Here is a 26,587-nt window from a genome sequence, read left to right on the forward strand (position 1 = left end):
TGGAATCTAAGACACAGCACTGTAACAGTAGTGAGAAGACACTAACTCTACTCTAGCTGAAAACAGGACACTCCTAAAATGCTTCTGCAATTTCCCTTGTGTTTGAGCTAATGATTGTATAACCCTGAGCTGACCCGGATCACATAGCTAAGCCAATGATAGAGCTAAGGCATCATCTCTCTCCCCAGGCCACTTGCATTCTTTTATTGGATTAGTCATTTGAGACATCTTGTAACAACATCTTTGCTAGATCTGGAGTAAGAGGGACCACAACGTAGACCAACTTGCTCTGGCAGCACTCTGCTGGATTAGAAATAATGTTGTTTCCATGCACGTGAGCTACCTAGGGTTTGCTTTTTCACATCTTTAAGCAAAGATCTCTAGTTAAATGATTTCATCATTAAGGAAAAAGAAAATGTTTCTAGTCACATTATCTGCTTCTACATGTTTTTATGAAAGTAGCATCATTAATATGTTTATTTCCTTTTCCATTAGAGACGGTTTCTTAGATTTCTTGTAAGAAAAGTAAAGCTAAGGGAGTTGTTTGACAAGTTCAAAGCTCTCTCTTCATTAAAATGCTTTGAAGGACACATTATGCATCCTATTAGAGTATTTAATATACTGGACATATGAATGGTGTGGAAACTATGTTGTTTTACCTTCTAGTAAGTAGTGCGCTAAATGTTATTTTATAGCTTCCTGGTAATGGAAAGATGAAATATTTATTGCATAGATAAGTTTATTGGCACAAGATTTCTGAGGTACAGCTGCTGAGAGATCATTTAAAAATGTGTTTGCTCTGTTTTAGTGTAATTTATCACTGTGAAAGAGATACTTTAATAGCTGCAATGATAAAGGCATTACAATCATGGGGTATAAAAACATAATAACCTGCTGGCTCTTACAAGTGGGTGAGTTTTCAAGTTGAATATTTTGAAGTGAGATACTGAAGGCTTTGATATATTGGTGACTTAATGGATTCTTGAGATTGACAGTGGATTTCGGACCCCAGTGAATTCAGCTGGTGCTTAACACTGCTTCAGGTGCTGTATTTAACAGTGTTGAACTGATGCTTCTTTGTGTTTCACCCATGTGCAACATTACTGTATGCAGTTAAATTGCTGCTGCTACAGCAATGTACTGTTTGTGTTTTTTAAGAATGGAGCAAGCCCTGCCATGAAACAGATGTCATTGTGGTAAACACTGTGCAAACAGAGAGCAAAAAAAGGAGTCCTGCCCTGAAGAATTCTTTGTGTGGATTAGTAGCTTTGGACACAGCTGATGTTTCACTCCTATCTGTTGCATGCAGCACTTGAGAGCTGATGTTTGGGTGTTTTGAGAAGAGGTGGAAAGGGAAAGATGATACATCCTTTGCAGGTATCACTGCTCTTTGGATTCTGATTGCATAGGCTTGTAGGCACAGGACAAGCCTGCCTTTCTAAGGAGACTAAGGAATTGAGTGAAAAGCAGTCTGGATTGCAATCTGCAAGAAAGAAACCCCAAAACTTCTACCTTCTGGCCATGCTGAGGCTGCAGCTTGGACTTAGAGATGCATATACATCAGTGGGTTCACAGGAGTACACGTGTACTCACTGTATGGAGGGAAATTGAGTATATGGATCCAAACCCATCCTTTTCTGACACATCACACAATCTCAAAACATTTGTTACTGGAATAAAACTGCAGATGATGAGAAAATAGATTGCTTGACCCAAACCTAAGTGCTTTTGGGTTCGGGAGATTTTCTTTTCCTGAATGTGTACAACTCCTTCTACCTCATAGCAATCTCATATTTGCATGAGTAGCTTACTGTCTCAAAACAGTTATTTTTTCCTCATAACTCCTTAGCACCCATTTAAGTTGCTGCTAGTACACTGTTTTATAGCTTGAAATTATTTATTTCTATTGAGAACTCTGCATTGTTCCTGTTTTCTTGGCTTCTAGCAAAATACACTAGCACTAATTTTGCCAGCATGAATGTTCCTTGTTGAATGTGTTTGTATCATCTTGTGCTGTCTAATTTCATATTTCAAAACAAGAACTGAAATCTGAATCTCTTTTAAACCCCTAGCTGCAGTGAGTATAGGAGTCTGTTTACTGTAAGAATTTGGGCAGTGACAAACAGCATTCATATAAGCTTTTCCCCATCTTTAAGAACAGAAATAGATGTGGCACAGTTTTTTTGCATCATTTTTAATCCAGGCCCTCCTCACTTGTTGAAAGCTAGTCCCTGTCACTGGGTAGTGACTCCTGACAGGAGGTCATCAAATGCATGAGCAAGATTGAACAGAATCTGTACATCTGGATCTAAAAAAAAGCCCAAGAATTTATTTTTATGTATTCCATCCCTCTGGGAACAGTGCACTGGTATATATTTATCCCGAGCATGTACTCTGCAGGAGGCTTCCTTGAGGTAATATGCATTGGGAGGTGACTCCTTCTGTTTCTTCTTCCTTAAATATGTTTTAGTCTTTTCTCTGACTGCTGTGATTCAGCCTTCTTTTCTTTTAAATACATCTTGCTTTTTTTTGTTGTCCAAACCAATACTAGGTATTCACATATATAAAATCAGAAGCCAGGATCAATCTCTGCAGGTGTACTTGTAGGCCAGTGGGCCTTGTTCCCAGCAGTGTTGCACCCCAGGGTGGCAGCAGGAGCTGTGAGGTGCCAGAGTGGGCGCTGAGTGGGTTGGATCAGTTAGTGAGGGTGGAGCTGGGGGAGTTGATGGTCTGCAGCCTGGCTGCAGCAGGTCCGGAGTTGTGAGCTGGGAGTCCTTAAAGGTTCCCATCTCTGCACAAGAACCCTTCTCTTCACGAGGGATATACACAAGGGGCTGCTCTCCACTCCCCAATTCCCTGTCTTCTGTTCGCTGTAGGATGAATCATTGAACCTTCCACATGGAGAAATCTCTGTTCCCGCTCAGGGTCTTGCTCACTTAGATCAAAGTACAAGAAGTGTAGATTATGGAAAAGTGTTTGGAGAAAAATGGGCAATTTTTTGTTACTTAAGCTGCTTTCAAATCCATGAAAACTAATAAGTTTTGTTACTTTGGATTTGCTAAGCTAAGTCTTGCAAATGTCAGTAGATGCTGAACAGCTTAAAAATGACATTTTAAAACAAATAATTTCTTCTTAGAGAAAAGGACATGGTTTTAGGTGTTTTTCTCTGTGTTTAGGGAGAATTCTTTGACTGTCCTCAAATAAGATAATATTATCCCTCTATAGAGTTATTTTAAGATTAATTATATTACTAATTCTCAGGTATAATTAAAAGTTTAATTTAAAGGCGTTAAAAAAAACAAGCAATAAAGTACAGCTTTATACTAAAACATATGTATGAGCTTTGTCATATATTGCTGACATCTGGTTAAAGTCTGTCCAGGTTTTAAAAGTAATTCCACTACAGGGCCAGTATGATCCACATGCATTAATAGAGCAGTGTTAGTGATTGCACCGTACTTTCCCCACTGGATTGCTTCACTAATTATAAATCTTTCTCTTTTATTTTTGATAGCAAAAAATACATAATATGTCTTGTCTGGAGAGCAGTTGTGTTTGGTAGTGTATGTTTTTTATTGATGTAAAATAATCTGAAGATTATACATGCTTCATAGCATATTTACGCTTTCAGCTGCTGATGCTGTGAATTTCAGTATTTCTTTTTCAGTTTGGTCATTTTAGAAATAACATCTAAAGCTGTTTCCCACATCACAACTGAAGAATTGTCATGTTTATTTAACCAGCTACATCTGTCTTCCAGTAAGTCCCAAATTTCAGTTTTTCACAGCTGTGCATAGATTCCTGTCATGCCCACAGAGCACAGAAAAAATTTTGCTAAGCCTAAATTTGTTGAAAGAAGTGTTCTTCTTGTAGGAGAAGGGATTAAGTGTTTTTCAGATCATACCTTATCTCATGGATTCCTTATTCTTTAGAGGTCAACATACAGATCTTCTGGCACAGTGTCACTGCCAGCACCACTGCATGTGGAAAAGGTTTTTCCGTGATGTTTTTGGAGCCAGGCTGGAGATGATGAGGTTTATCAGCAGAAGCAGCCAGTGCCAAGCTCTTAGCCATCCCACTGTTGTGCCATGCCAGCCAGGAAGGTGTGGAACACTGCTTCTGCCTTGCAGCCCCCAGAGACAGAGACTGCCCTTGGCCTTCAGGCAGCGTGCTGTAGTCACATGTAAGAAGTGTAATCTGATAGGAGAGTTACGACATTACAAATATTTACAGGAACAAGAATGTAGTGAGATGATAAAAGCTGTACTAGCCTGATTTGGTTTAGTTATATGAATAAAATAAGTAAGGCGAAGAAGTTGATCTGTGGGAAATGGAGTCCAATATGAATGTCTTAAGATGGCTCTGCTTTGGGTAGGGTCTGTTTTGGATGATACTTTGCTTTTGTAGGATGTGTGTGCCTTCGTTAGCTATTTGGAGAGGGAGGATTGTCAGTTCTATAACTCTGCTTTTCTACTATGTTTTGTAACACTGTGTAAGTGTAAGGTCTGCTTGGGCATCTATGATTTTGAGGTAAGCTTTTAGATCTCTGGTAATCAATAATTAGTTTTGGAGTGTCTCTGGTGTAAAAGCAAAAACATGTTTTGACAAGATTTTGTGTATTAAGATTTGCTTTTGACATTTCACAAGGATTGGGAAAGGGATATTTCACATAGTCCAGTTCTTAACAAGGTTATTTTTCTGGTATTTATGTAGGCTTAAATTTTGATCTGGCTAGTTTTCTTGGGCTTTCACTACTCTTCTACTGGTATAATGATAATATATTCTCAGAAGACACCATCTGATTTTTAAGGTTGTAAAATAGGATTTCTAGTAACTTTAGTATGCTTGAGCCTTAAAAAAGTATTGAGTTTTATTTTTTACGCAGGATCCACTGGTCTGTGATTTTTCTTACATTAAAAAGCATTTGTTTTATTGTCTTTCATTCACACATATGTCTGTGCACACCTGTAAATACACTGAGAATAAGTCTTATACAAATCCTTGTTGTTATTAAATCACTTGTTAAAGTTCAGTAATCAAGTCTACATGGTCCTCACAGTTCAACTGTTTCATTTTGTTCTTTACACAGGAGCCCTTACCAAAGTAAAGGAGAGTAAGCGGCACGTGGAAGAGGGGAAGATGGAGCTCCAAAAAGCTGAGGGCATTCAAGAACGTTGTAACATTATTTCCTTTGCAACCCTTGCAGAAATTAATCATTTCCACAAAATTCGTGTGAGGGACTTTAAATCACAGATGCAGCATTTCTTGCAACAGCAAATACTCTTTTTTCAAAAAGTGACACAAAAGCTAGAAGAAGCTCTTCACAAGTATGATAGTGTTTAGTCCCTGATTTGTGGACTTTGCTCAACATGAACGTGACCCAGGCAGCAGAGCAAATGCTGCTGAAGAGCTGCTGCCAGTGGTAGATGGCGGTACAAGGATGGGTTTGTGTTCACCTGGAACCCGGGTTTTATCTCTGATTATGTAGAAAGGAAACAGTTATAGGGCTATGTAGTAGAAACAGTACCACGCATTTTAACTAAGTTATACTATGTATGCCTACACCATTGTAACTTTTTTGAAATAATGAGTATACTATTTGCCTTATTGCTTTTTGAAATACGGTATCTTAGTGCATACTTCATAGACCTCAAAGCCCTTTGGGTATTTAAGGAAGTTGGCTAGATAAATGCCTGCTTCAGATGCCTTTTTACTTTCCTAGATTTGGATTTCCTAAATTCAAGCAATTCTCTGTTTACAGACTCCTACTAGAGCAGCTATGTGATTCTGTGCCTTTAGACTCTATTTTTCCTTTTCTAGTAAGTCACATTTTTATGATTAAATGAATGAAGGGTTGGTGCCTGTGACAGGAACTGATGATGAAACCTCACATTGACTGGAAAAAAATTCAGCTGCCATCCAGTTTGCATAGCAAGTACTTTCTTACGACAAATGTTGGCTCAAAAGGGAAAAGTTAAATTTATTCACACTTTCCCTGGAAATCGAGACTACTTGTTAAATGTACTAGGATGTTAAGCACATGTACAAAAATACACCACTTAATTCCCTTTCTGAAAGAAATAATAGTAAGGGGTGAGGTTTTTTGGTGTTTTTTGTTTGGTTTTTTTTGTTTTTTTGTTATTTTTTTGGTATACAGCATTACTGTAAGTAGAAAGTTGAAGAGCTAGCCTAATAAAAATTACATATATCAAGGGGATATTAATGCAAGCTATGTGGCTGCAACATTTTTTTTTAAGTTTCAAATTATTTGTGCTTTGTTCAGTTGCTGATTCAGTTTAACTTCAGACTTGTATCTGCATTGCCAGTTGTCTGAATTTAAACTCCACTGTGATTCATTAGTTTACTAAGGAAAAAGTTTTTGGGGATTATCAATAAATAAATTATCTGAAGGCTTGGCTGAACTGACTTGGAAAACAGGTGGCATTTTTATGTTTGTAACACTCAAGAATTAACAATTGTCTTAATTTTTGTATAAATATTTTTGACAAGCAGGGTGCATTTATAGATATGTAAACACTATCTTTTAAAGAGGATTATAGCTTATTTCCCTTGAATTAAGTCTGTATTTCTTGCCTATTGATTTCCTTCTTATAAGTCAGTATGAAAGGGGGGTTTTGTTTATCCTATCTTTTCTCTCCTGAACAAAAATAAGAAAACTTTGCAAGGAAGCAAAATGTTTATTTTTTGTTTAATTGCATTAATCAAAAATAGCTTAAACAAATGAAAGCCTGGAAAAGGAAGTTGAGCAACAGTTACAGTTAAGTACAAATCATTCCTCACCTATGCAGCAGAAATGTGCAGTTCTTTAAAATGATCATGTGAGGTTTTGTAGTTTAACCCCACACCTCTCTTTCAGAGGAATAACTGAAGAATGTAGTTTTGACTCTAAGATTCACCTCCAAATTTTTGGAGATGGCTGTTTTGCACAAGCTGTGTTTGGTGGTGCTTCTAGTACACACATAAAGCAGTAAAATATAGAATAATGAAGAGGGGAAAGCAAGTATTTGTAAAAGAAAGGACAATCAGTGAGGAAAGACTCCATTTCCAGCCTGTTGAAACAGTTCTGCAAAAAAGATTGACCATAAAATAAGGACCACAGTCATGGAGCTGACTTGCTCTTTACCTTCCTCATGGTGTCTCATTCTACATTCAAAACTCACCACTTCCCCTAACAGCTCTTCCCAGCAGTACTCCTACTTTCCCATACGTCATTTATTTATGTGACAGAGTCATGAGCTAAGTTTGAGCTGAGTTCCATGGCTAATGTTTGCTTAAGCCACATACTGTTTTACTAAATGTCTTTACAGTAATTAGATCAGACTATAATCAAGCTGATTCTATGTGGAGGTATTAAGACCTGTTCAGAAATTGATCTTGGTTCAGTAGAAATATTTTAGGAGGTTGGTATTAATGACTTGTTCATGTCCAGGAGGAAATTAAGCTGTGATATGTATTCATACAACGTTATCAGACAGGTACAGTTTTCCCTAATAAACTGTCATGGCCTTCACCTTACTTTCTCATTTGTGAATTTATTTGAGTACAGGAAAAGTGAGTGTAGTAATTGGTTAAATTTGATGTACCAGAAAATTTTGGTTGGAATCCTGGTTTAAATTATTGCAGAGTACAGAAGGGTTCTGGTCTACATCTATATTAGCGTTTTCTTTTTTTCCTCAGTCATTGTAGAGTTGAACTGGCTGACGGGTGGAGCACAAGGAATTGCAGTAAAGGGTGTTGCGTAAGGCTGGTGACTGGTCACCAGTGGGGTTCCACAGAGCTCCATCTCAGGCCCCTTGCTCTTCACTGTCTTCATAAATCACTTGGACACAGAACTCAAAGGGGTACTAAGTTTGATGATGAGGCTAAGATGGAAGTGACTGTGCATGCCCTTAAGGGCAGAGAAGCCCAACAGAGAGATGGACAATTCAGAGGGCCAGGCAATCACCAACCATGTGAAGTTCAACAAGAGCTGGTGCCAGATCCTGCACCTGGCATGGGGCAGCCCTGGATGTACAGACAGGCTGGGGAATGAGAGGCTGGGCAGCAGTGCCATGGAAAGGGCCCTGGGGCTCTGGTCCATGGCAAGCTGAACATGAGCCAGCAGTGCCCTGGCAGCCAGGAGGGCCAAGCGTGTCCTGGGGGCATCAGGGACAGCATCAGCAGCCGGGCAAGGGAGGGATTGTCCTGCTCTGCTCTGCTCTGCTCTGCACTGGGGCAGCCTCACCTCCAGTGCTGGGGGCACTCCTGGGTGCCACAGATACAGTAATCAGTATCAGTATTAAACTACTGGAGAACATCCAGAGGAGGGCCATGAGGATGTTGAACGTTCTGGAGGGGAAGCCTGATGAGGAACAGCTGAGATCACTTGGTCTGTTCTGCCTGGAGGAGACTGAGGGGAGACTTTGCTGTGCTCTTTAACATCCTCATGAGGACGGGGGGCAGGCACTGATCTCATCTCTGTGGTGACCAGTGACAGGTCTTAAGGAAATGGCCTGAAGTTGTGTCAGGTGAGGTTTAGGTTGGATACCAGGAAAGGGTTCTTCACCCAGAGGGTGTTTGGGTGCTGGAACAGGCTTCCTAGGGAAGTGGTCCAAGCACCAAGACTGACAGTTCCAGAAGTGTTTAGACAATGCTCTGGCATATGGTGTGTCTTGGGGATTCCTATCTGGAGTCAGGAGTTGGACTTAATGATCCTGACAAGTGTCTTCTAGCTCAGCATGAGTTTATTTATGATGCAGGCTGCCTGCACTCTATTAATGCTTGCTGCACTGTATAAGAACGATAGTATTAATTGAATTTGGACCAATTACGACACTGACCACTTATGACTGACTGACTACTGAGTGGCGTGGTCTGGGATCCAAGTGTACTCTATAGTAATGTGAATGTATATTGTGTGGGACTATGGAAGCACCAAAGGAAATCTAAGAATTTGAATAAATAAATGTGAAAGAAAGCAAATTTGCTCTGTATCATAAACCCTTTTGTTTCATGTGATTAATGTAATTTGTTTTCAATGCATTGCAGTTATTGTGTTGGTAAGTAGTAAGAATCTAGTGTGCTTGTTAGGGTTTGATATTTGCAAGAAGATCCACTGAGGTATTGGTTTGTGTAAAGTGCTGAGTCCTGTCAACCCTGGAATGAACCCTTCACGGTAATTATGTACTTAAAATCAGCAACAAGTGGAGAGTGAATAATATTTCTGTTCAAATTGTAGGGTTTACAGTTAGAAATTAGCAACACACTAAAATTATTAGATGTTTAATTCCTATCACTTTTTTTTTTTTTTGTGTGATATTTGCAGAAGAGAGTTACCCCAATGATTTGTGCATGTTCTCTACATTATTGTTGCAAATAAAATTGGTTTGGTTTTAGAAAACCTCGATCAGCTGCCTGCACTGAAATTGCCGACATTACTTGGTGAGGCATAGGTATCTTTTTGGTGAATTACAACATCTGATTGGCAGTACCTGATTATTTTGCCAGACCTTCACCATTCCAGCTAGCATCTTCCTTGCTGGTTGTCTGCTGCAACCTGAATTCTTCTGGGAAGCTTAAGTGAGAATTGCTGAGCTATTTCTCAAAAGGAGTTCATAAAAAATTTTCAAAAGGGTGTTTTCTTTTTAAATTCTGTAAACAATTTGGCTGGAAATCTTTAGTTCTTTCATACTTTGGAGAAAGGAGTTGATATTTGACAGACTCATTATCTTTTACAACCTTAGATGTGCTTTCTGCACAGCCTGTGAAAATTTGTCCATCTATTTCCAAGTTTTACCAAAGTTTTTCTGGGACCTGCAGTTTTGACAGATGAATTTTCTGTAACTCCCTTTTCCTCCAAGCAATTTTGATTCTAACCTTAGTCAGCAGGGAGTGAGGCTTTGACTGTAATTCTTTTCCCCTTCATTCAAAGGAGCTGCACCTCTCAGGCCACAAGCTGAGCAAAGAAGCTGTCAATAGGTGCTGGTGGCTTTTTAGGCCTGGCCACGGGAGAAGAGGAGCAGCAGCCTGGAACACAAGCTTGATGTTGTGCCTGGCAGCTACAAGAAGGTGGATGTCAGAGATAGCTGGAGAAGAACATGAAGATAAGAAAATGGTGAGGAGAGAAGGCCCTGTGACTACAAAGGCCTGTTCCTCCAGTGCCTAATGAATGCCTTGAGCTTCCAAAGTATCCAAGACTTTTGCTGTTTCTAAATAGCCATCATGAGCAGGCAGAAAATGGGCAGCTTTAGTTCTGCTCGCGGTGAGGACAGCAATGTTTTGTTTCCATCAGTAGAAGTTACATTCTTTGCTCAATGGTCTCGTGGGCAGCTGAAAACTGCTGAAGAACTGTAGGTTTTGGGCTGAAGGAGATGCCATAATACAGGCCCAGTCGGGCAGCACAGTAGATGTCGGTGTGGCCTCATGCGTTTCATCACACACCTTTTTTCTTGGGAAGAGGAGATCAGTTTAGGAAATTGTGCACATAAGAGCTCCTGTATTAAGGAATACTAAGATTAATCATTTAGGGGGAAAAAAAAGAAAAATTAAAACTATTTCAGCATTAAAATTGCCTGTGGTAACTAGTATATCAAGACACCTCATGGGACATTTGCACTGTTTCCCTGCCTGATTAAGTGCACATGATATAAAGCATTGTGCTAATCAGCTTAAGGTCTTTCAGAGAGGTTGTTGTCTGGCTAATTCTTACTTCTTTTTCAGCATCAGTTGTACTCTGCACTGTGAGAAAGTCCAGGGGAGTGAAGATCAGGTACGGGTGGCTGTCAGCCTGCAGAGTGGTGTTCAGAGAACTCGACTCTGTTCCTGTCTCCACCCAGGCTCTATGCAATATAAGCCATGTGAGATAAATCATTTATGTGCTCTCCATTTTGTGTAGGCTTGAGTTTAAACCCAGGAGTTACACTGAACAAGGTGCTGGGAATTCACAGTTTTCACTGAAGGTTATACACATTGTACTTTGGATAAAGGAAATACTTCAAATGCAGAGTTGCCTGGAAAAAAATAATCAGGTATTCATTTCTTTGGATAGACTTGCACAAGGTGGAGAACATTTGTAATCCATTAGCAGCAAAAGAGGAATAGTAAACCCAGATCATATTGTTGGAATGTTGCAAATGTAAGTATAATCTCCTTGAAATTAGTGTTCAGATATTGATTTATTTAAAAAAATCCCTCCTGAAAAAATTAATATTTTGCCTTCAGTATGATGTGTGAGTATTATTTAGGAAATAAGAGATGGGGCCACATGTTGAGTAGCAAGGATTCTCAGTCAGGTACTGTTCATTCCATTAATAGAATGATAAAGGCCTTCTGAGATGAATCATGGAGTGATCATTTTGGATGTATATTTTGGATGTATATTTACAGGAAAGCAGAATTAGCCACATGGACTAACTTACTTCTGTCATTTCCTAAGGCTTGAGATGTTGCCTCGTAATTGCATAATTTCTCAATGTAACACAGTGCAGTATAGAATCTGTTGCACATAAAAAAGTAAATTGTGTAATATATGTAAGTAATGTAATTTCTATATACTTCAGACTCATGCGGTTGACAGCAAAGCTCAGACATGCCCTGAGTTAATTTAAATACAAATTAGTAATAGATACAGTAAAAGTTAATTTTCTAAAGTTAAAAGGCATCTCCTGTACTGGCTGATAGACTTGCCACTTAATTTGGTCCCACTTTGAAATCAATGGGATTTTTTTTGCTTGACTCCACTGGGAAGAATATCAGGCTCAGTGAGTTGAAATTACAACCCTCCATCAACCCAGAAGTGTTCAGCCCAGACTATTCCCCTCCTGTGCTCATTTACAACTGAATTTAACATACAGAATTTTGAAGTTGCCTGTCAAAAAGCTCTATCCTGCAATTTTAATCAAAACCATCCCCTATTTTGGGGAATATAACATTATCATTTGAAATGAAGAATGATACTGCTTTTGGTTTTAAAAGACATTTCCAAGGAGCATGAAAACCTTCTGTGAGAAGATAAAATCAGGAATTTTGAATTTCACCTTTTCTCTCTTGAATGTTTTAGCTGGCATTAACAACTAATTTTTATGGATAAAATAATGCAGGGGAAGAACATCACATAAATACATTAAAAATTTTAGAGCTCAGTAAGACAGTACAAAGTTTTATTTGCAATGAGTTAAGGTTGACTGTATTTCTGTTGGAACATCCCATGCTATTTTTAAAGATCATTTCTTTGGAAAAAAACCTAGAGTCAGTTCTTTAATTAAAGGTGAAGATGGTGAAATAGTGTTGAAAGAGTATCCTCCCTTCAACTTCGAGTCACTAGCCCTCAGGTAGGAGTTGCAGGAGACATTTAGTTCCTCTGCTGTCCTTGAGGGGCACTTGGCTGGCTCCCTGTCCTGCAGGAGGCTGCCGCACCCATCACCTCCACGCCAGTGCTTCCTAATGTGACTGGGGAAAGAGCTGCGAACAGCAGTTCAGTTTCACAGACAATTTCTGGTTCCAAACACGTGAACGGTGTTGCAAACTGCACTTGCAAAATGACAATTGTCAGAGTCCCCCAGTGCCATCCTGGCAGGGTGCTGCCACGTTCAGTATTTTTCTTTTTGCTTTCCTTAGAGAAATTGCAGGCAAGATGACTACCCCAATTTTTAAATCAAAGGAATTTAGGACCATGCTGCTGATTCAATTGCTGTGTCAAATCTGTGCCAGTGCTTATCTATCAAGGGTAGATTTAATTTCATATAATTGTAAGAAATACAGAAAGAGTTTTTCAGAGCTTTAGTAAGCATTAAGAAAACCTTGTTTGCTTGCATCATCGTTCAGGATCTGTGAAGCAAGCTTATCAGAGGTAAGGTCCCTGCTGTCAGAGTGTGGTACCAGGTTTGCTTTGTGCCCATGGGTAGTTTCTGTGTAGAAACAGTCTGTCCAATAGATTAATGCAAACCTGACTCAGTGTGCTAATGAAGAATTGCTAGTTGGTAAGAAAAGCATACCTTCTCAAGCTCAATTACCTTCTCTGGGGGAGTCTTTAATTTCAAACATGCAGTGGTATTGAGTTTCTTTTCTTTTCCTTGCCGCTTTCTCTGTGGGAGTCACTTGTGAATAAGCATGGACAGCTGCTCTCAGACAGCCCGGACTGTTCCATAAGCAACATCCATTCAGAAGCTGTAGTTGAAAGGCAGCTGTATCTCTGCTTTAGGGTAAATGGTGTGGCAAGGTGCCTTTAAGCTCTGTTTTGAGTGACATGAAAGTCAGATATAAAAATGAAGTTATGATGATACGTGTTAAACCCTGCGTAAGGATGTGGCCAATCCATCATGCTGCAGTGGTGAGCAGCTCAGTGGTGAGCCTGTCCTGTTCTGCTGGTCTTTTCCCCCAGGTGGTCGTCAGCATCACACATCATTCTCGCAGTGTCTCAAATAGGTAAGTTTCTGGACTCTGCTGTCCATACCCCCACAGCACATGCAGTGACAAGGAAATGTGTCTCATTTCAAGAACTGGTTGCTCACACTTTGGGCCGCAGTTAGGGAGTGTATTTGGTTGAAGAAGTTGAGCAATATGAATCTCCCAGTGCCTGGGAGTGAGGAGGAAGGAGTTTTAACTGCTCACAGTAGTAACCAGATAAAGGGCAGACTCTACACCTTGCAACATTGTTCAGTGTATCAGTGTGGTAAGGAAAGCCTGTCTGGAACTTGTTAGGGCCGGAAGATGAGAAGGAAGGGGGAAATAATTGTCTCTTTCCTCATAGCCCAAGTGCAGACTGTGGAGCTGTTTGTTGACAACCAAAGAGAGAAGCTGAAGGATGCTGCAGGTTTCCCTTTGGATAATTCGGAATCGTGAATGCCCAATGGGTGAAGTATCCTGCAGAAGGCAGTTGTGACTATTTTCTCTTATTAAAGAATCATTATTGCTTGGTCCAAAATACAGGAGCAGCCATGCCAGGAGGAACCTCTGGCAGTAAATGTTCAAATGGCGTCAAGGTCATCTCAAAACCTCCCTTACATTCTTCTGCACTTGGAGACAGCAAGGAAAGGACAAGCCTTAGCTCACACTTATCACAGATGCTTGTTCCTGAGACATATGTTTCTGGATCTCTGAGGCCAAAGGAGTTGGGATTCCCTTATGAATGGGTGAAACTATTTCAGTGCTATCCAAGACATTGTGCAGGAGTTAGTGACATTCACACTGGCATCAGTCAGGGCTCAGCATGACCTTGTTCTTTAGCAGGACACTCTGTAGGTGCCCACCTTCCAAAGTGTAGTCTGGGATGTGAGTCCGCAGGCTATAAAAGCTTTCATCTGAAGCTGTACAGGAAGGACATAAGCTCTCAAGGGGCTGTGTGCTCATTACCCCAGTGCTCATTCCATCCACTGACTACTTCTGTATGATCTTTTTCTTCTCCCCCTGGGAAATGTGTACGCAAATTTTTCAAGGAGTCAAGTCACCTGATGCAGAGATCCTCTCCATAAGCCAGACACCTTAAACTAGGTTTACAGGGTCTGCATTCCTTATGGGCCTTAAGCAGTTATCTGCTTGGATAGTCAGGAAATTTCATTCAAAATTGATCTAAAGTACATTAGCTAAACCATGTCAAAACCTTATGTCCATGTGCTCACTCAGGATTCATGCTATCCCCATTTAGCCTTATTTGCTCACATACTGAACTAAAGTAAATCAAATTAAGCTTAATACTGAATAAGAGTGCCCAGTGTTTGCAATGGGTAGTTATGCAGCTCTAATACCTAAATTCCCATATGTAGCTGACACATGCAAACTAGTCTGAAACTTTTTGCACAGAAAAGATGCCAAATAATTTCCTGTATATTCTAGAATTTATGCAAAATCTGAGCAACTTTTCTCACTTCCAGCATATTTTCTAAACTGGGATTAGAGGCTAAGACTGCTCTAGTACAGGTCAGATTCCCAGTAGGAGCTACAGCTGCCTATCTACAGGAATCCCAAAGCCAGAAAAGGCAGGGTGAGAAAAGGCTTTTCAAGCCTACATGGTTCTCAGGGCTGCTGCAGTACATCACCATGTGTGCAAGGCATGATGTGCCTTCTGCCCTTCACAGCACACGATGCCATCCTTCTGCTCACAGCCCTCTGCTGAGCTGTATTCCCACAGACCAGTCACTGTCCCCGCTGCCCGAGGGAGGAACAAGCATAACAAAGGAAAACTGGCAAAAACAGGTTGATAAAATTGAATTGTGATCTGTAGCAATTGGCAGTATTGTCTACATGTTTATGCATAGGGGTGTCTCAACTTTTTTCCTATTATTGGTGCATCAGACATGTTCTGTCTGAAGCAACTCTGTTTTTGTATAAATTTTCTTTACATGTATCCTTTCTACATTGATTACATTACTCCAGTTGGGCTGGCTGCATTCTTAGAACTTGTATTAAAAATTCCTTAAAACTTTTGTCAAGATTTTACCTGTCAGATACTTCTTTTCTCTTGTGAATAGCTGTCACTGAAATACTGTTTCAGTGGTTAATTTGAACTCTTTCTGACTCTTTTTTAATTCCTGTTCAAATGTTTGCAATTTCATAGTCTGACAGTGAGCAGAACCTAATCTCTATCAGTGGGGGGATAATGTAAGTGGGCTTTTTCTGATGATGAACAATACTAAGGAGCCCAAAGCAGAGATGTGTCTCAGAGTGTAGTGAAGCCATATGAGCTGCTGCCATGAGCTGCAAAACAAGAATGTTTGGGGATACATTCAAAGAGGCATCCAGTTCTCAAATTATATATTTAAAATACCTTCATCAGCCACCACTCAATCCTGAAAGTGCCTAATTCCATAACTATTTACATTTTCATGTTTATGTTTTTGAAAGTGATGCAATGGAGGTGCATCCATCGCACTTTGCACCTCCCTCAAGGTTGCTCAGGTCTTCCCATGGTCAAATACCTCATTGCTTAAGGTGCATGTAAAATTCATCAGCACAGATGTACTGGACCTTGCTCTAGCTGAGCTTCTTAGAGTTGTGATGATATTGCTAGAGGTTACCTGAAGGACAGCAAGATCTAGATTATGCATCTGCCCCCTAAGTGCCGTGTCCAGAAACTGAAACCTTAAACTGTGTTCAGTTTCTTCTGGCTGATTATGCAGGCTTTTCTCTGGTAGGAGGGTTTATGGTTCCAGAGGGTTGAGTCCCAACACTTCCCAGCTAAGCTCAGGGCCTCTCTCTAGGAATTCAGAGTGCCAAGTGCATTTGAACTTACACTCATGTGGAAATGCTGGCTATTTTTTTTTGCCTTAAAATGTCTTTCCCAGAATCACAGATCTATTAGGGCTGGAAGGGACTCCAGGAGATCATCCAGTCCCATCCCCTGCCAAGGCAGTGTCACCAAGACAGGTGACACAAGAACATGTCCAGGTGGGTTTTGAACATCTCCAGTGAAGGAGACTCCATGACTTCTCAGAGCAGCCTGATCCAGTGTCACCCTCTGTGTGAAGAAGCTTTCTTCATGTTGAGGTGGAACTTCTTGTGTTTTAGTTCATGGCCTCCTTGTCTTCTCACTGGGCACCACAAAAAAAGGTCTGGCACTACCCTCTTGGCACTTGCCTTTGAGATGTTTATGTGCATTTGTAGTCTTCGATGGATTTATGTGCATCTCTTTTCTAAATAGTCCCAGCTCCCTCAGTCTCATAAGAAGATGCTCCAGACCCCTGATCTTCTTTGTGACCCTTTGCCAGTAGCTCCTTGGCTGTCTGGTGCTGAGAAACCCAGAACTGGGCACTCCAGATGTGACCTTACAGGGCCAAGTAGAGGGGCAGGATCACCTCCCTTGACCTGCTGGCCACACACATCCTGAACCACCCAGGATCCCGCTGGGCCTTCTGGCCAGCAGGACACACAGCTGGATCATTGTCAACTTGTTACCCACCAGGATTCCCAGGTCCTCCTCAGCAGAGCTGCTCTTCAGTAGGGCAGCCCCAGCCTGAGCTGATATTTGGGGTTATTCCTTCCCAGGTGCAGGACCCTGCACTTGTCCTTGTTGAACTTTGTTAGGGTTCTCTCCACCCAGCTCTCCAGCCTATCCCGGTCCCACTGAATGGCCCTGTCTGATAAAATAGCCAATATTTCATGTGTGAATTGTGGTGATCCTGCATGGTGCTAGCTCAGGCAGTAAGCTCTTCTGAAATCAGTGACGAGGTTTCGAGTGTCGCAATTACTAGGAAACGAGGCTGAGTTACAGTAAACCACAAACTGCAACATATTCTTTCTCACCTTCTTCAAGATATGTCTTTTTAACATAATAGAAGGTTAATTATCAGGGTATTTTGAAGTGGACTCTATGCCTGTGTCAGGGCTTGCTGATACAGGTGTCACTGAGTAGCAGTAGCAGGTATCTACTTTCAGGTTGAAAGAAAACAAATGATAACAAACACACTCCCTAGTTCTTGCACATTTATTTATCAACATATAAGGAAACTGGCATCCTTCAATAAAGTGAAAATATTAAAATCCTGTTGACAGCAGTATCTCCCAGCTATGATTTGTTGGATATTTATTGCCCACACTGATGGTTGGCAGCAGATGCCTGCTTTTTCATTACTGGCACCTCCCTTAAAAAAGAAAAGTAAGAAGAAGCCAAACAGACAAAAACCACAAAACACACAAAGAAACAAATAGATATTTAAATGAGTCTATAACACACTAATGCAACTCTTCACTCAGGTTATAATTTCATGTGTTAACTAGAATAATAAACATAATGTCAGTATATCTATACCCCCTGTTCAGTGCTGAGTATTTAGGTAATTTTGTCATTCTCTTCTGCTAATTGTTTTGTGGCTTGCAGACTTTGAAGTAGTGGATTTTCTCTCTTATCATACAAGCTGGAAGAGTGCCCAAAGCATATTAGCTCATCAGCCAACCATTTGTACCTGCTGCTCACTGTCTGCTACTGCTAAATATATGCTAATGATGCTATCTGAGCCTTAGGATGAATTTGTAAATTGTGCTCATGGCAGGGAAATGAATGCTACTTACAAAGGTGACAAAGAAAGCAGCTGCTTTTAGATGAGATGAATCACCACATTATATTTTACTCTAGGGTAATAAATTATATTTTCAGTTTTGAATTTCCTTTTTGGAAATGTGATTATAGGGCAACTGTAGCATGTGAGAAACCTTTTAAAGTCTCCTGAGGCAGAATAAAGAGACTATAATAGATTTTTTTTAATGATCTGATATTTAAATACATACAAATCTGTTACAATATGAGTTTTTTAGAGGACTTTTCATATATTGTGTTGCAATTTAAAAAACTGCAGCCTTGGAATACTTTATAAGGCTTTTTTTCTTTTCTTTATGTTACTTTTCAGCAACACTGCGCAATGGTCAGTATGTCTGAATTACTTATGTATAAGATATATCAAAACCAATGAAATAATATGAGAGCAAATCAAGCTCATTTGAAATTCCAATGTGCTGTAAAATAATGCAGCCTCTGTTAAATATGTTTGGTATGAAAGAAAAATTTAAGCCAACTGTAAGTACAGCTGGAGTTGGAATTGTTTAAACATTTTTGAAAGATTACTAAGATATTTAAAAGACTGTCTGAAAACTTGGGTTCTGCATTTCACCAAGATGCAGAGGAATAGCATTTTGGAAAGCTCTGCTGTTCCTCTTTATTTAGTGTTTTTGTAGTGCCAGGACAGGTCATGCCAATGCCCTTCCAACATGCTTTTTCATGCCCTATCCCTCAAACTAAAACAGGAACAGAAGGGGTGAAGAGAATCAGCCAGACACACAGAGTGGGTATTTTGGCTGTCCCTGATGGGTGTCCCAGGGCACAGAGCTGCTCTCCCCTTGCCTGGCTGCTGGTCCCAGCAGTTCCCAGAGCCAGGCAGTGCCACAGGCTGGGCTGGGAGGCAGAGTCCAGCTTGGGGGAAGTCCTGCAGGAGTCTGCAAACGAACCATACCCAGAGCTGGCTACTCACTGGGAGCTGGGCTGACCTCAGGTACAGGACAGCATGTCAGTCTCAGGTGCAGAACTGCTGTCTCATGGGAAGACCAGCTCTAGTTCTTAAACCCTGTTCACATGTAGTGTCCTAAATGTGCTGGATCAGTCAGACTGATCAGTCAATCTGGGAAAAAACAGTCTCAATAATTTCTGAATAAGTAATAGAATTTTCTTTCATATGCTAAACTACTGGAAATAGAAACTTTTGAATTTGTCCTTGCTAAGGATGAAACAACATGAAAGAACTTTTGAAAATATTTCTATTTAGCCACAATAAAATACTTATCAAAAAGCAATGGCCAAAAATATGTGCGGGAAGTGTGACTGAGAAATAGGAAAACATCTAAAGAAGTAAACTTAGGACACCAGTTATTTCAGTCACACAAACATTGCAGACCATGAGAGAACCACAGTGGCAGGAATCATCTTAACCCACAGTAATTTCTGGAGCTGTGCTTAACCTCTCATAGATAGCACTGAAATTCACCATGTGAGTTTTCACAGAATCACAGAATATCTTCCTCCCTTGTGGGAGGAACCCACAAGGATTATCAAGTCCAGCTCCTAGCCCTGCACAGCACCATCCCCAAGAATCACACTCTGTGCCTGAGAGCATTGCCCAAGTGAGCTCTGTCAGGCTGTGATGTGACCACTTCCCTGAGGAGCTGTTTCAGTGCCCAAACACAATCTGGGGGTAGAACCTTTTCCTAATATCCATCCTAAACCTCCCCTGACTCAACTCCAGGCCATTGCCTCAGGTTCTGCCACTGCTCACTCAGAGATGAGATCAGTGCCTGCCCCTCCTCTTCCCCTCCCAGGGAAGTTGTAGCTGCAATGGGGTCCCCCCTCAGTCTCCTCTCCTCCAGGCTGAGCAGACCAAGTGACCTCAGCTGCTCCTACAACCCAGCAGCTTTAAAAGAAAACCCAAGTTTTCTCAGTCCCTGCACATACATCGTGGTTGGAAGATGACTGTGAAATGTTTTGAGTTCTTTGTGAATGTGTTCCTATTAGAGAATTATTATGGAAACCTAAATATCTCCAGAGACAAGACCTTTCTGCTGTGTAAACCTGTAGCCCTGCAGAGCAGTACTGCCTTCCAGCAAGAACCCATGAGCTCCGCAGGAGTTTTCCAAGGCCTCGTGACTGAGACTCCTCATGGTCGCTCTGTCTGAATATCTCTTGACTTGCCTGCAGCTCTGTTTTGCTTTGTTTAACCTCCAGTTAACCAGGTGCCTATGGCTAATTCCCTCTACTTGTGTTTATCCTGTACTTGTGTGGTACAATCGTGCTTTTACACAGCTGGCAGTAGCAAGCAGTGGCACTGTGTTAAATGAGATGTTTAAGGCTCTGCCACACAATATGGGGCAAAGAAATAGAGGTGTGGTATGACAGCAGAGGATGTGAGAAGTGGAGATACAGAATTTATCACAGACTTAGAGGGGTGGAGCAGTAAGAGATGGGCCACAGGTCTGGCACTTGAGACTCACCAGTTGTCCATTTTAGAAATGTGGATCCTGATCTGGATTAATCTAATTTGACAGCTAACAAAGGGAACATGGAAATAATATCTAACATACATAAATAGTATTATATGTAATAAATGCATTTGTAAAATGAAGCCATAAACCAGGAAAGCAAAAGAAAGGTAAAAAATTGCTTTGGAAAGCATTAAAAAAAAAAACCCTCTTATCCCAACTGCATGTCAGGAAGGAGGAAGAATCCAATGTCATGACCATCACATTCCTCATGGCGAGTGACTCCAAGGGCTATGGTTGATGCTGTTATCGTCTCCAGTTGGTCCAGAGTTCCTGAAGGTCCAGAGGAAAGTGGAAGGGTGAGCATATGTCCAAAGAAAGGGGTAGAAAATATTAAACACGTGCATGACAATTTTATTATTGCTATGATTGAGTCTTTTCCTGTACAGAAGTGCTCTAGCTGCTTTCCTGGTCTCCCTTCTCCTGCAATAATAACATCTACCATCTTGAATTGTAGATTAATTAATAATTCTTGAAGTAGACCATTAAGATTTTTGTTGCAGTAACAATAAATTCTTGGCTTTTTTTATGTATGTGTCATGCTTTCTCTTAGTTCACAAAGAAGATTTTGAACATCATGGTGTATTATTTCCCACACAGAAGGCAAAGAAATGTTTATTGTCAACTCGGGGGTGCCTAAGACAAGGTAGGCCAGCACTTTGAGCTCGTTGCCCAGTACTGCCACTGACTGCATGTCTACGCTGGAGCTAGCACCCTTTAAAAGTGATTAGGTCATATTTTCAATTTGTAAATTCTTTTGCAGACACAGTTTCCTGAAGAAATGCAATGTTTCCAGTCAAGGGCCTCTGTGGAAAGCAGAGGAAAGCAACATGCCTGTTGCTCCGTTTGGGTGAGCCCCTCCCTCTTGCTGAGTCCTGCCTGTCCCTTTCTGGCCCAGGTCTGTGTCTCTGGTCTGTCTGGGTCATCCCTAATGCTGACCATCAACCCTTGCCCATATCAGAGTAAAAGTCACAGGAGAAAAGGACAAATTTAACTTCAATCATTCTGGGAGGAAAGCAGGCTTGATAATAACCACGCCAGTGCCTGCCTGTGGGAATGGGAGGGCAGAGATTTAGCAGCCATGGGAGACCCCTGGCCTTGATCTCAGAGGGCAGAGTGTTTTGTCTCTTCCCTGGCTCTGTCTCAAGAGCTGTTACCCACAAAGTATCTCAAGGTAAAAACACTACTCTCTTACCATTAAAGGCGCCGTGCTGAAGTCATGTTAGGGTCTCCAAAAGGAAATTTTGACCATGTCTGAAAGACTTGGACCTCCGTTTCTGGAAATGATGTGTTTATATACTGAACTGAGGTTAACCATAAAAAGCAGTACTGTGCAGCCATAAGCATCAGAAGACCAAGGAACAACTTGAAATGTCAGGCAGGGAACAGTAGAAAAATCTTTACAGTTTTGGCAAAAGGAGATGGAAGTGGGAAGAGAGGTTTTTATTACAGATACCATCTGATGGTAGTTTTACCAGGAAATAACTGTATATTTATATTTTTAGAGGCAAGTCTCCAGCCTAATAATACTACTATTGCTGTCTGCTGAGAGTTGCTGTGCCTGTAAGAGTCCCATACACTGAGCAAATTGCCATAAAGCAGGAACTGTGGTGCTGTGCAGAAGTGAGGGCTTCACTCAAACAGGTGAGCTCGGGTTGCTGTAGGTCCATGGAAACAAGCATGCACAGATGTTAGTAGACACAGAACAAGGCAATGGAATAAGCCTTCATTTTATATTGCTTTTTCTGTTGTCTGAATTATCAGGACCATAATTTCAAGTTATGAATGCCTATGTAGTTACACGTGCATGCATACATTCACATTCATTCTCTCTACTTTGAAAATAGCTACTCATGCAAAATAAACTCTTGTGCATAATAATTATCACCAGAGGATGTGAACTATTCTGATTCCTGACTGCTTACAATGAAATGTCCTCCAGCATATTCGCTGCACAAATTTTCTATTTATTTCCCTTCAAGTATACACTGTTTAAATCTTATACTGATTTGCAGTTTCCTAGATTCAGAAGTTAATTACACCAACCTATATGTTGCCATATCTTGTATGCACAGTGCTTTGAGAAAGCACCAGTATTAACAGCAGTATCTTCAGAGGCTGCTCTGAGTGTAATAGGTTTGGATGTGTTTCTCAAAAAAAATCCACTTGCTTGGCATTTGATGCAAAGGGTTAGAAGACACACCATCTAGCCTGAAGCATGTAATCTGCATCTATAGTGACTTTAGAAACGTTTTGTCTCTGAATTTGAGGTGCCATATCCAGGCACCTCTTGAACACTTGCAGAGATGGTGACCACATCTGGATTGGAGGGCAGTTCAACTTGTCCAGGGACACACAACAACAGACCCCTTCCCAGATCTCCCAGGTCTCCACAGTGTTACCTGCTGCCAGCTACTGCTGGAGCCTGCGAAGGACTCCTGATCACAGTTTACAGAATACATTCTTTATTAATATAATAGAAAGTTGTGGCATGTTAAAGTTCAAAGATTGATGGTGATAGTATTTGGCTGCAAAAATATATTCAAAGCAATAAGCAGACCAGCTCTAATCACCAGTAAAAGTTAGGTCCAGATAATAAATCAGCATGCATGAAGTGCAATTCTTACCCAATAGGCATTCCCATGGGAAAGAAGACATGTTCACCCTGTTGACTGATCCCAGAAATTATGATGGAGTTTTCTTTTATTTCTCCCCATTTTAACTTACTTTTATACCAGTTTTGCCTTTAAGGAGAGCTTGAGTGACTCATCATGCATCATGTTCACTGGGATGTAGTTGCACTTGGGAAGTGGGTAATCCCATTCAGGGAGTATCATCTGCATTTCACCCTATAATTTCTCTACTGTTATTACTTCTGCTAGAATGTGAATACGACTTCCATGTTTTCTCTGATTTTAGCCCCAGTCATTTTCCCACACCTCCCCTGATGCAATTTAAAGACATTTACTCCATCCTTTCACTTGAGACATGGCAGAGGAGACTGAACCTACCTGGCTATAACCTCCTTTCAGGCAGCTGTAGAGAGTGATAAGGTCCCCCCGAGCCTCCTTTTCTCCAGGACAAACACCCCCAGCTCCCTCAGCTGCTCCTCACAGCACTTGTGCCCCAGACCCTGCCCCAGCTCCATTGCCCTTCTCTGGACTCTCTCCAGCCCCTCAGGGCCTTTCCTGCAGTGAGGGCCCAGCCCTGGGCACAGCACTGGAGGTGCGGCCTCAGCAGGGCCCAGCACAGGGGGGCAATCCCTGCCCTGGCCCTGCTGCCACAGCATTGCTGATCCAGGCCAGGATGCCATTGGCCTTCTTGGCCCCCTGGGCACAGCCTGGCTCATGTTCAGCTGCTGTCACCAGCACGCCCAGCTCCTTTCCAGCCACTCTGCCCCAGCCTGTGGAGCTGCCTGGGGCTGTTGTGACCCAAGGGCAGGACCTGGGACTTGGCCTTGTTGAACCTCACACTCCATTGGCCTCAGCCATGATCCAGCCTGCCCAGATCCCTCTGCAGAGGATCTGCAGCAGATCAACAATCCAACCCAATTGGGTGTCATCTGCAAATTGATTGAGGGTACACTCCATCCCCTTGTCCAGATCATCAATAGCAGTAATAAACATGACTGATCACTGCACTGAACCCCTGGGGAGCACCTCTAGTGCCTGGCTTCCAACTGGATTTATTTCTATTGACCACCATAAAATCTTTTCTGCTAAGGCCGATGTGAGTGTATTTTTTATTCCTTACTGAAATAACAACCCTTCAAATTTACCTTTATTTAGGGCCTATTAGTGATTTCTCTGTGGATGTGACAGCCTGGTCAGAGAGTGAGAAAATAGGATTAATTTTCTGACAGTGGACTTGAGAGACTTTTTAGGGAGTTGTAGAGAAACGATGATAGCTTGCTAGTATAAACAACCTGCAGGTGGTATTTTCCTGCTCTGTTTTTCTGCTCTTCTCAAGGACTGCTTGTGAGAAAGATATTTTTGTTAATTAGCTAATCAAGTAGAATGTGTTAAACCTATCTATAAAAGAAGAGAATTTTCATGTTGAAGCTGCTGTTGTGCAAACCAGCCTTCTGGTGAATTTGTGTCATTTCTTGCTCAATGGTGACAATTTGTCTATCTGGACAGGTAAGCAATCACTGAATTTAAATTTGTATTTTAACCAAGAGACACAAAAATATGATAAAAATGTCTTCTGTCCTTTTTGCAAATCTAATTCCAGGCAACTGAGATAAATGGCTTCCATGTATTTCCACTAGATTTGAAAGACTCATCACATACCCTAAATTTTGAGCCCCTAGTGCTGCTATTGTCATGGTGGTCTAAAATGATAAGAGAGTCAACGTTCCTAAATGTAGCAACTAAGACTTGGAAGAAAGGAAACTTAACATCAACTCATAATTTTTGGGACATGAAAAATCTTTCTCAACTGCTTCTTCAGGACATAATGGGGACAGCTGCATGCCCAAAAGCACACATTTGTCTCCAAAGTAGCATTACTTTGATAGAAGCTTTTACCTCTTCCTTCCTTCCAAGGTGGTTTTACACCTGGTTTATTTTTTGAAAGATTATCCAAAAGGTATCGATCAGTAAGAATTTTTTTTGTTTCTATTAGGTGTGAAAGTATTTGAATCTCAGCTAGAACAGAACAGAATCTGCACAGAATCTGTTCTGAAGCAAAAGACAGGGAGCTGTCCCCACATGATAATACAAAGTAAATCACAGAATCAAAGAATAGCCTGAGCTGGAAGGTCCCCATACTGATCATTGAAGACAAACACCTGGCCCTGCACAGGGTAACTCCAAGAATCACACCATGTACCTGATAGTATTATCCAAGTCTTATGTGGGATAGAGTGCTGGATTGAAATGTAGATATGCCATTCCATAAAGGTACAGCTGAGATGTATGGGAGTTTGAAGAATGTTATGTTGAAAATAGATTATGCCTTACCATTCCATTACATTGCATTGCTGAGCTAGCCTGTCTTTAAATTCATAAAGGTTTGTACTAGCTGGGTGTCTCAGTGGGTGTCAAGGAGACGAGGGTTCAACAGTGACCTGTTACACATATGCACAAGCAGGGTCTCCTTAAACATGGTGGCTTTCCAGGGCCAAATACAAGTATGGTGTATGCCTTCTTGGTCTGAAGGCAGTCCCAAATATTGGGATGCTTCTTCAACCATGCAGAAATCTCAGGCTCTGCTCAAGGAAACTGATTTTGCTGTCATGTGAATCACTATGAGAAGAGGGCAAATCTGTCCCTGGAAAGGGAAACCTTGAGATTTATATGAGCTGACTCCAGTCAGAGTAGCTGCAGAGTAGCTGTGAGTGAGCATTATAACTGAATGACAGTTTGCAGCTGTAATGGATGATCCCATGTGCCTTGCACTGCCCCGACTCTATTACTCACATAATTGTTAAAACTGTAATAGGCTCCTTAATATATAAAGTGGAGGTTGGTGTCTGGAGCAAGAGTGGGAGGTCACAGTGCAGGCTGAATCCCAGTGCTCTCCACCTCCTTGCCAGTGTATGAAAACTGCCAGATACATTTAATTGATGTTTTACTAAGTGAAATGTATTATATTTGATACTTCCATCAATGCATACTTGCAATATTTTTCCTATCAATATAAATGTTTCTTGGAAATATCTGTGGTTGCTGTAAATAGAACGAATACACCAGATATAGCAGGCTAAGGCAGAGTCTAAGTATGTGATGCTTTTACTGTAAACTTTGCTGAAAATTAAAATGTGTACATTTTTGTGACTAAATAAAAAAGAAAAATGTGAGATCTTCACTAGTATTGCAATCAAAGTACTGGAAACATTTTAGTGGTACTCGAATCTGGCAGGGATTAGCAAATATTCTATACAAGTTTCCTGCATTAATAGACTGGCTGCTGTCCAAACTGAGGCTCTTCTGTTAAAATAGACACTGTTTTAAGGAGATTACTCAGCAAATTCTTAATTTTTAATAATTAAATTCTAATAATGAAATAAACAGTGTAGTCAAGAGACACCCTCCCAAATCTTTGCAATGTTCATGCAACAATAGTAGACAAG

General features: G+C 41.0%; 1 protein-coding gene across 2 annotated transcripts in view; it reads left to right on the forward strand.

Moving 5' to 3' along the window:
- SNX18 (sorting nexin 18) overlaps positions 1–26,587 on the forward strand; it is a 198,051-nt gene that overhangs the window by 13,673 nt on the left and 157,791 nt on the right. The window contains exon 2 of one of the 2 annotated variants that reach the window (XM_064736150.1): positions 5,090–7,531. The exons of the other annotated variant lie outside the window; for it this stretch is intronic. Within the exon in view, the coding sequence (XP_064592220.1) occupies positions 5,090–5,343 (254 nt within the window). The 3' untranslated portion in view covers positions 5,344–7,531. Of the gene's footprint in view, positions 1–5,089; positions 7,532–26,587 lie in introns of those variants that run through there. 2 annotated transcript variants of the gene reach the window in all.

This window comes from Zonotrichia leucophrys, chromosome Z (assembly GCF_028769735.1).
Source record: "Zonotrichia leucophrys gambelii isolate GWCS_2022_RI chromosome Z, RI_Zleu_2.0, whole genome shotgun sequence".
NCBI classification, from domain to species: Eukaryota; Metazoa; Chordata; class Aves; order Passeriformes; family Passerellidae; genus Zonotrichia; species Zonotrichia leucophrys.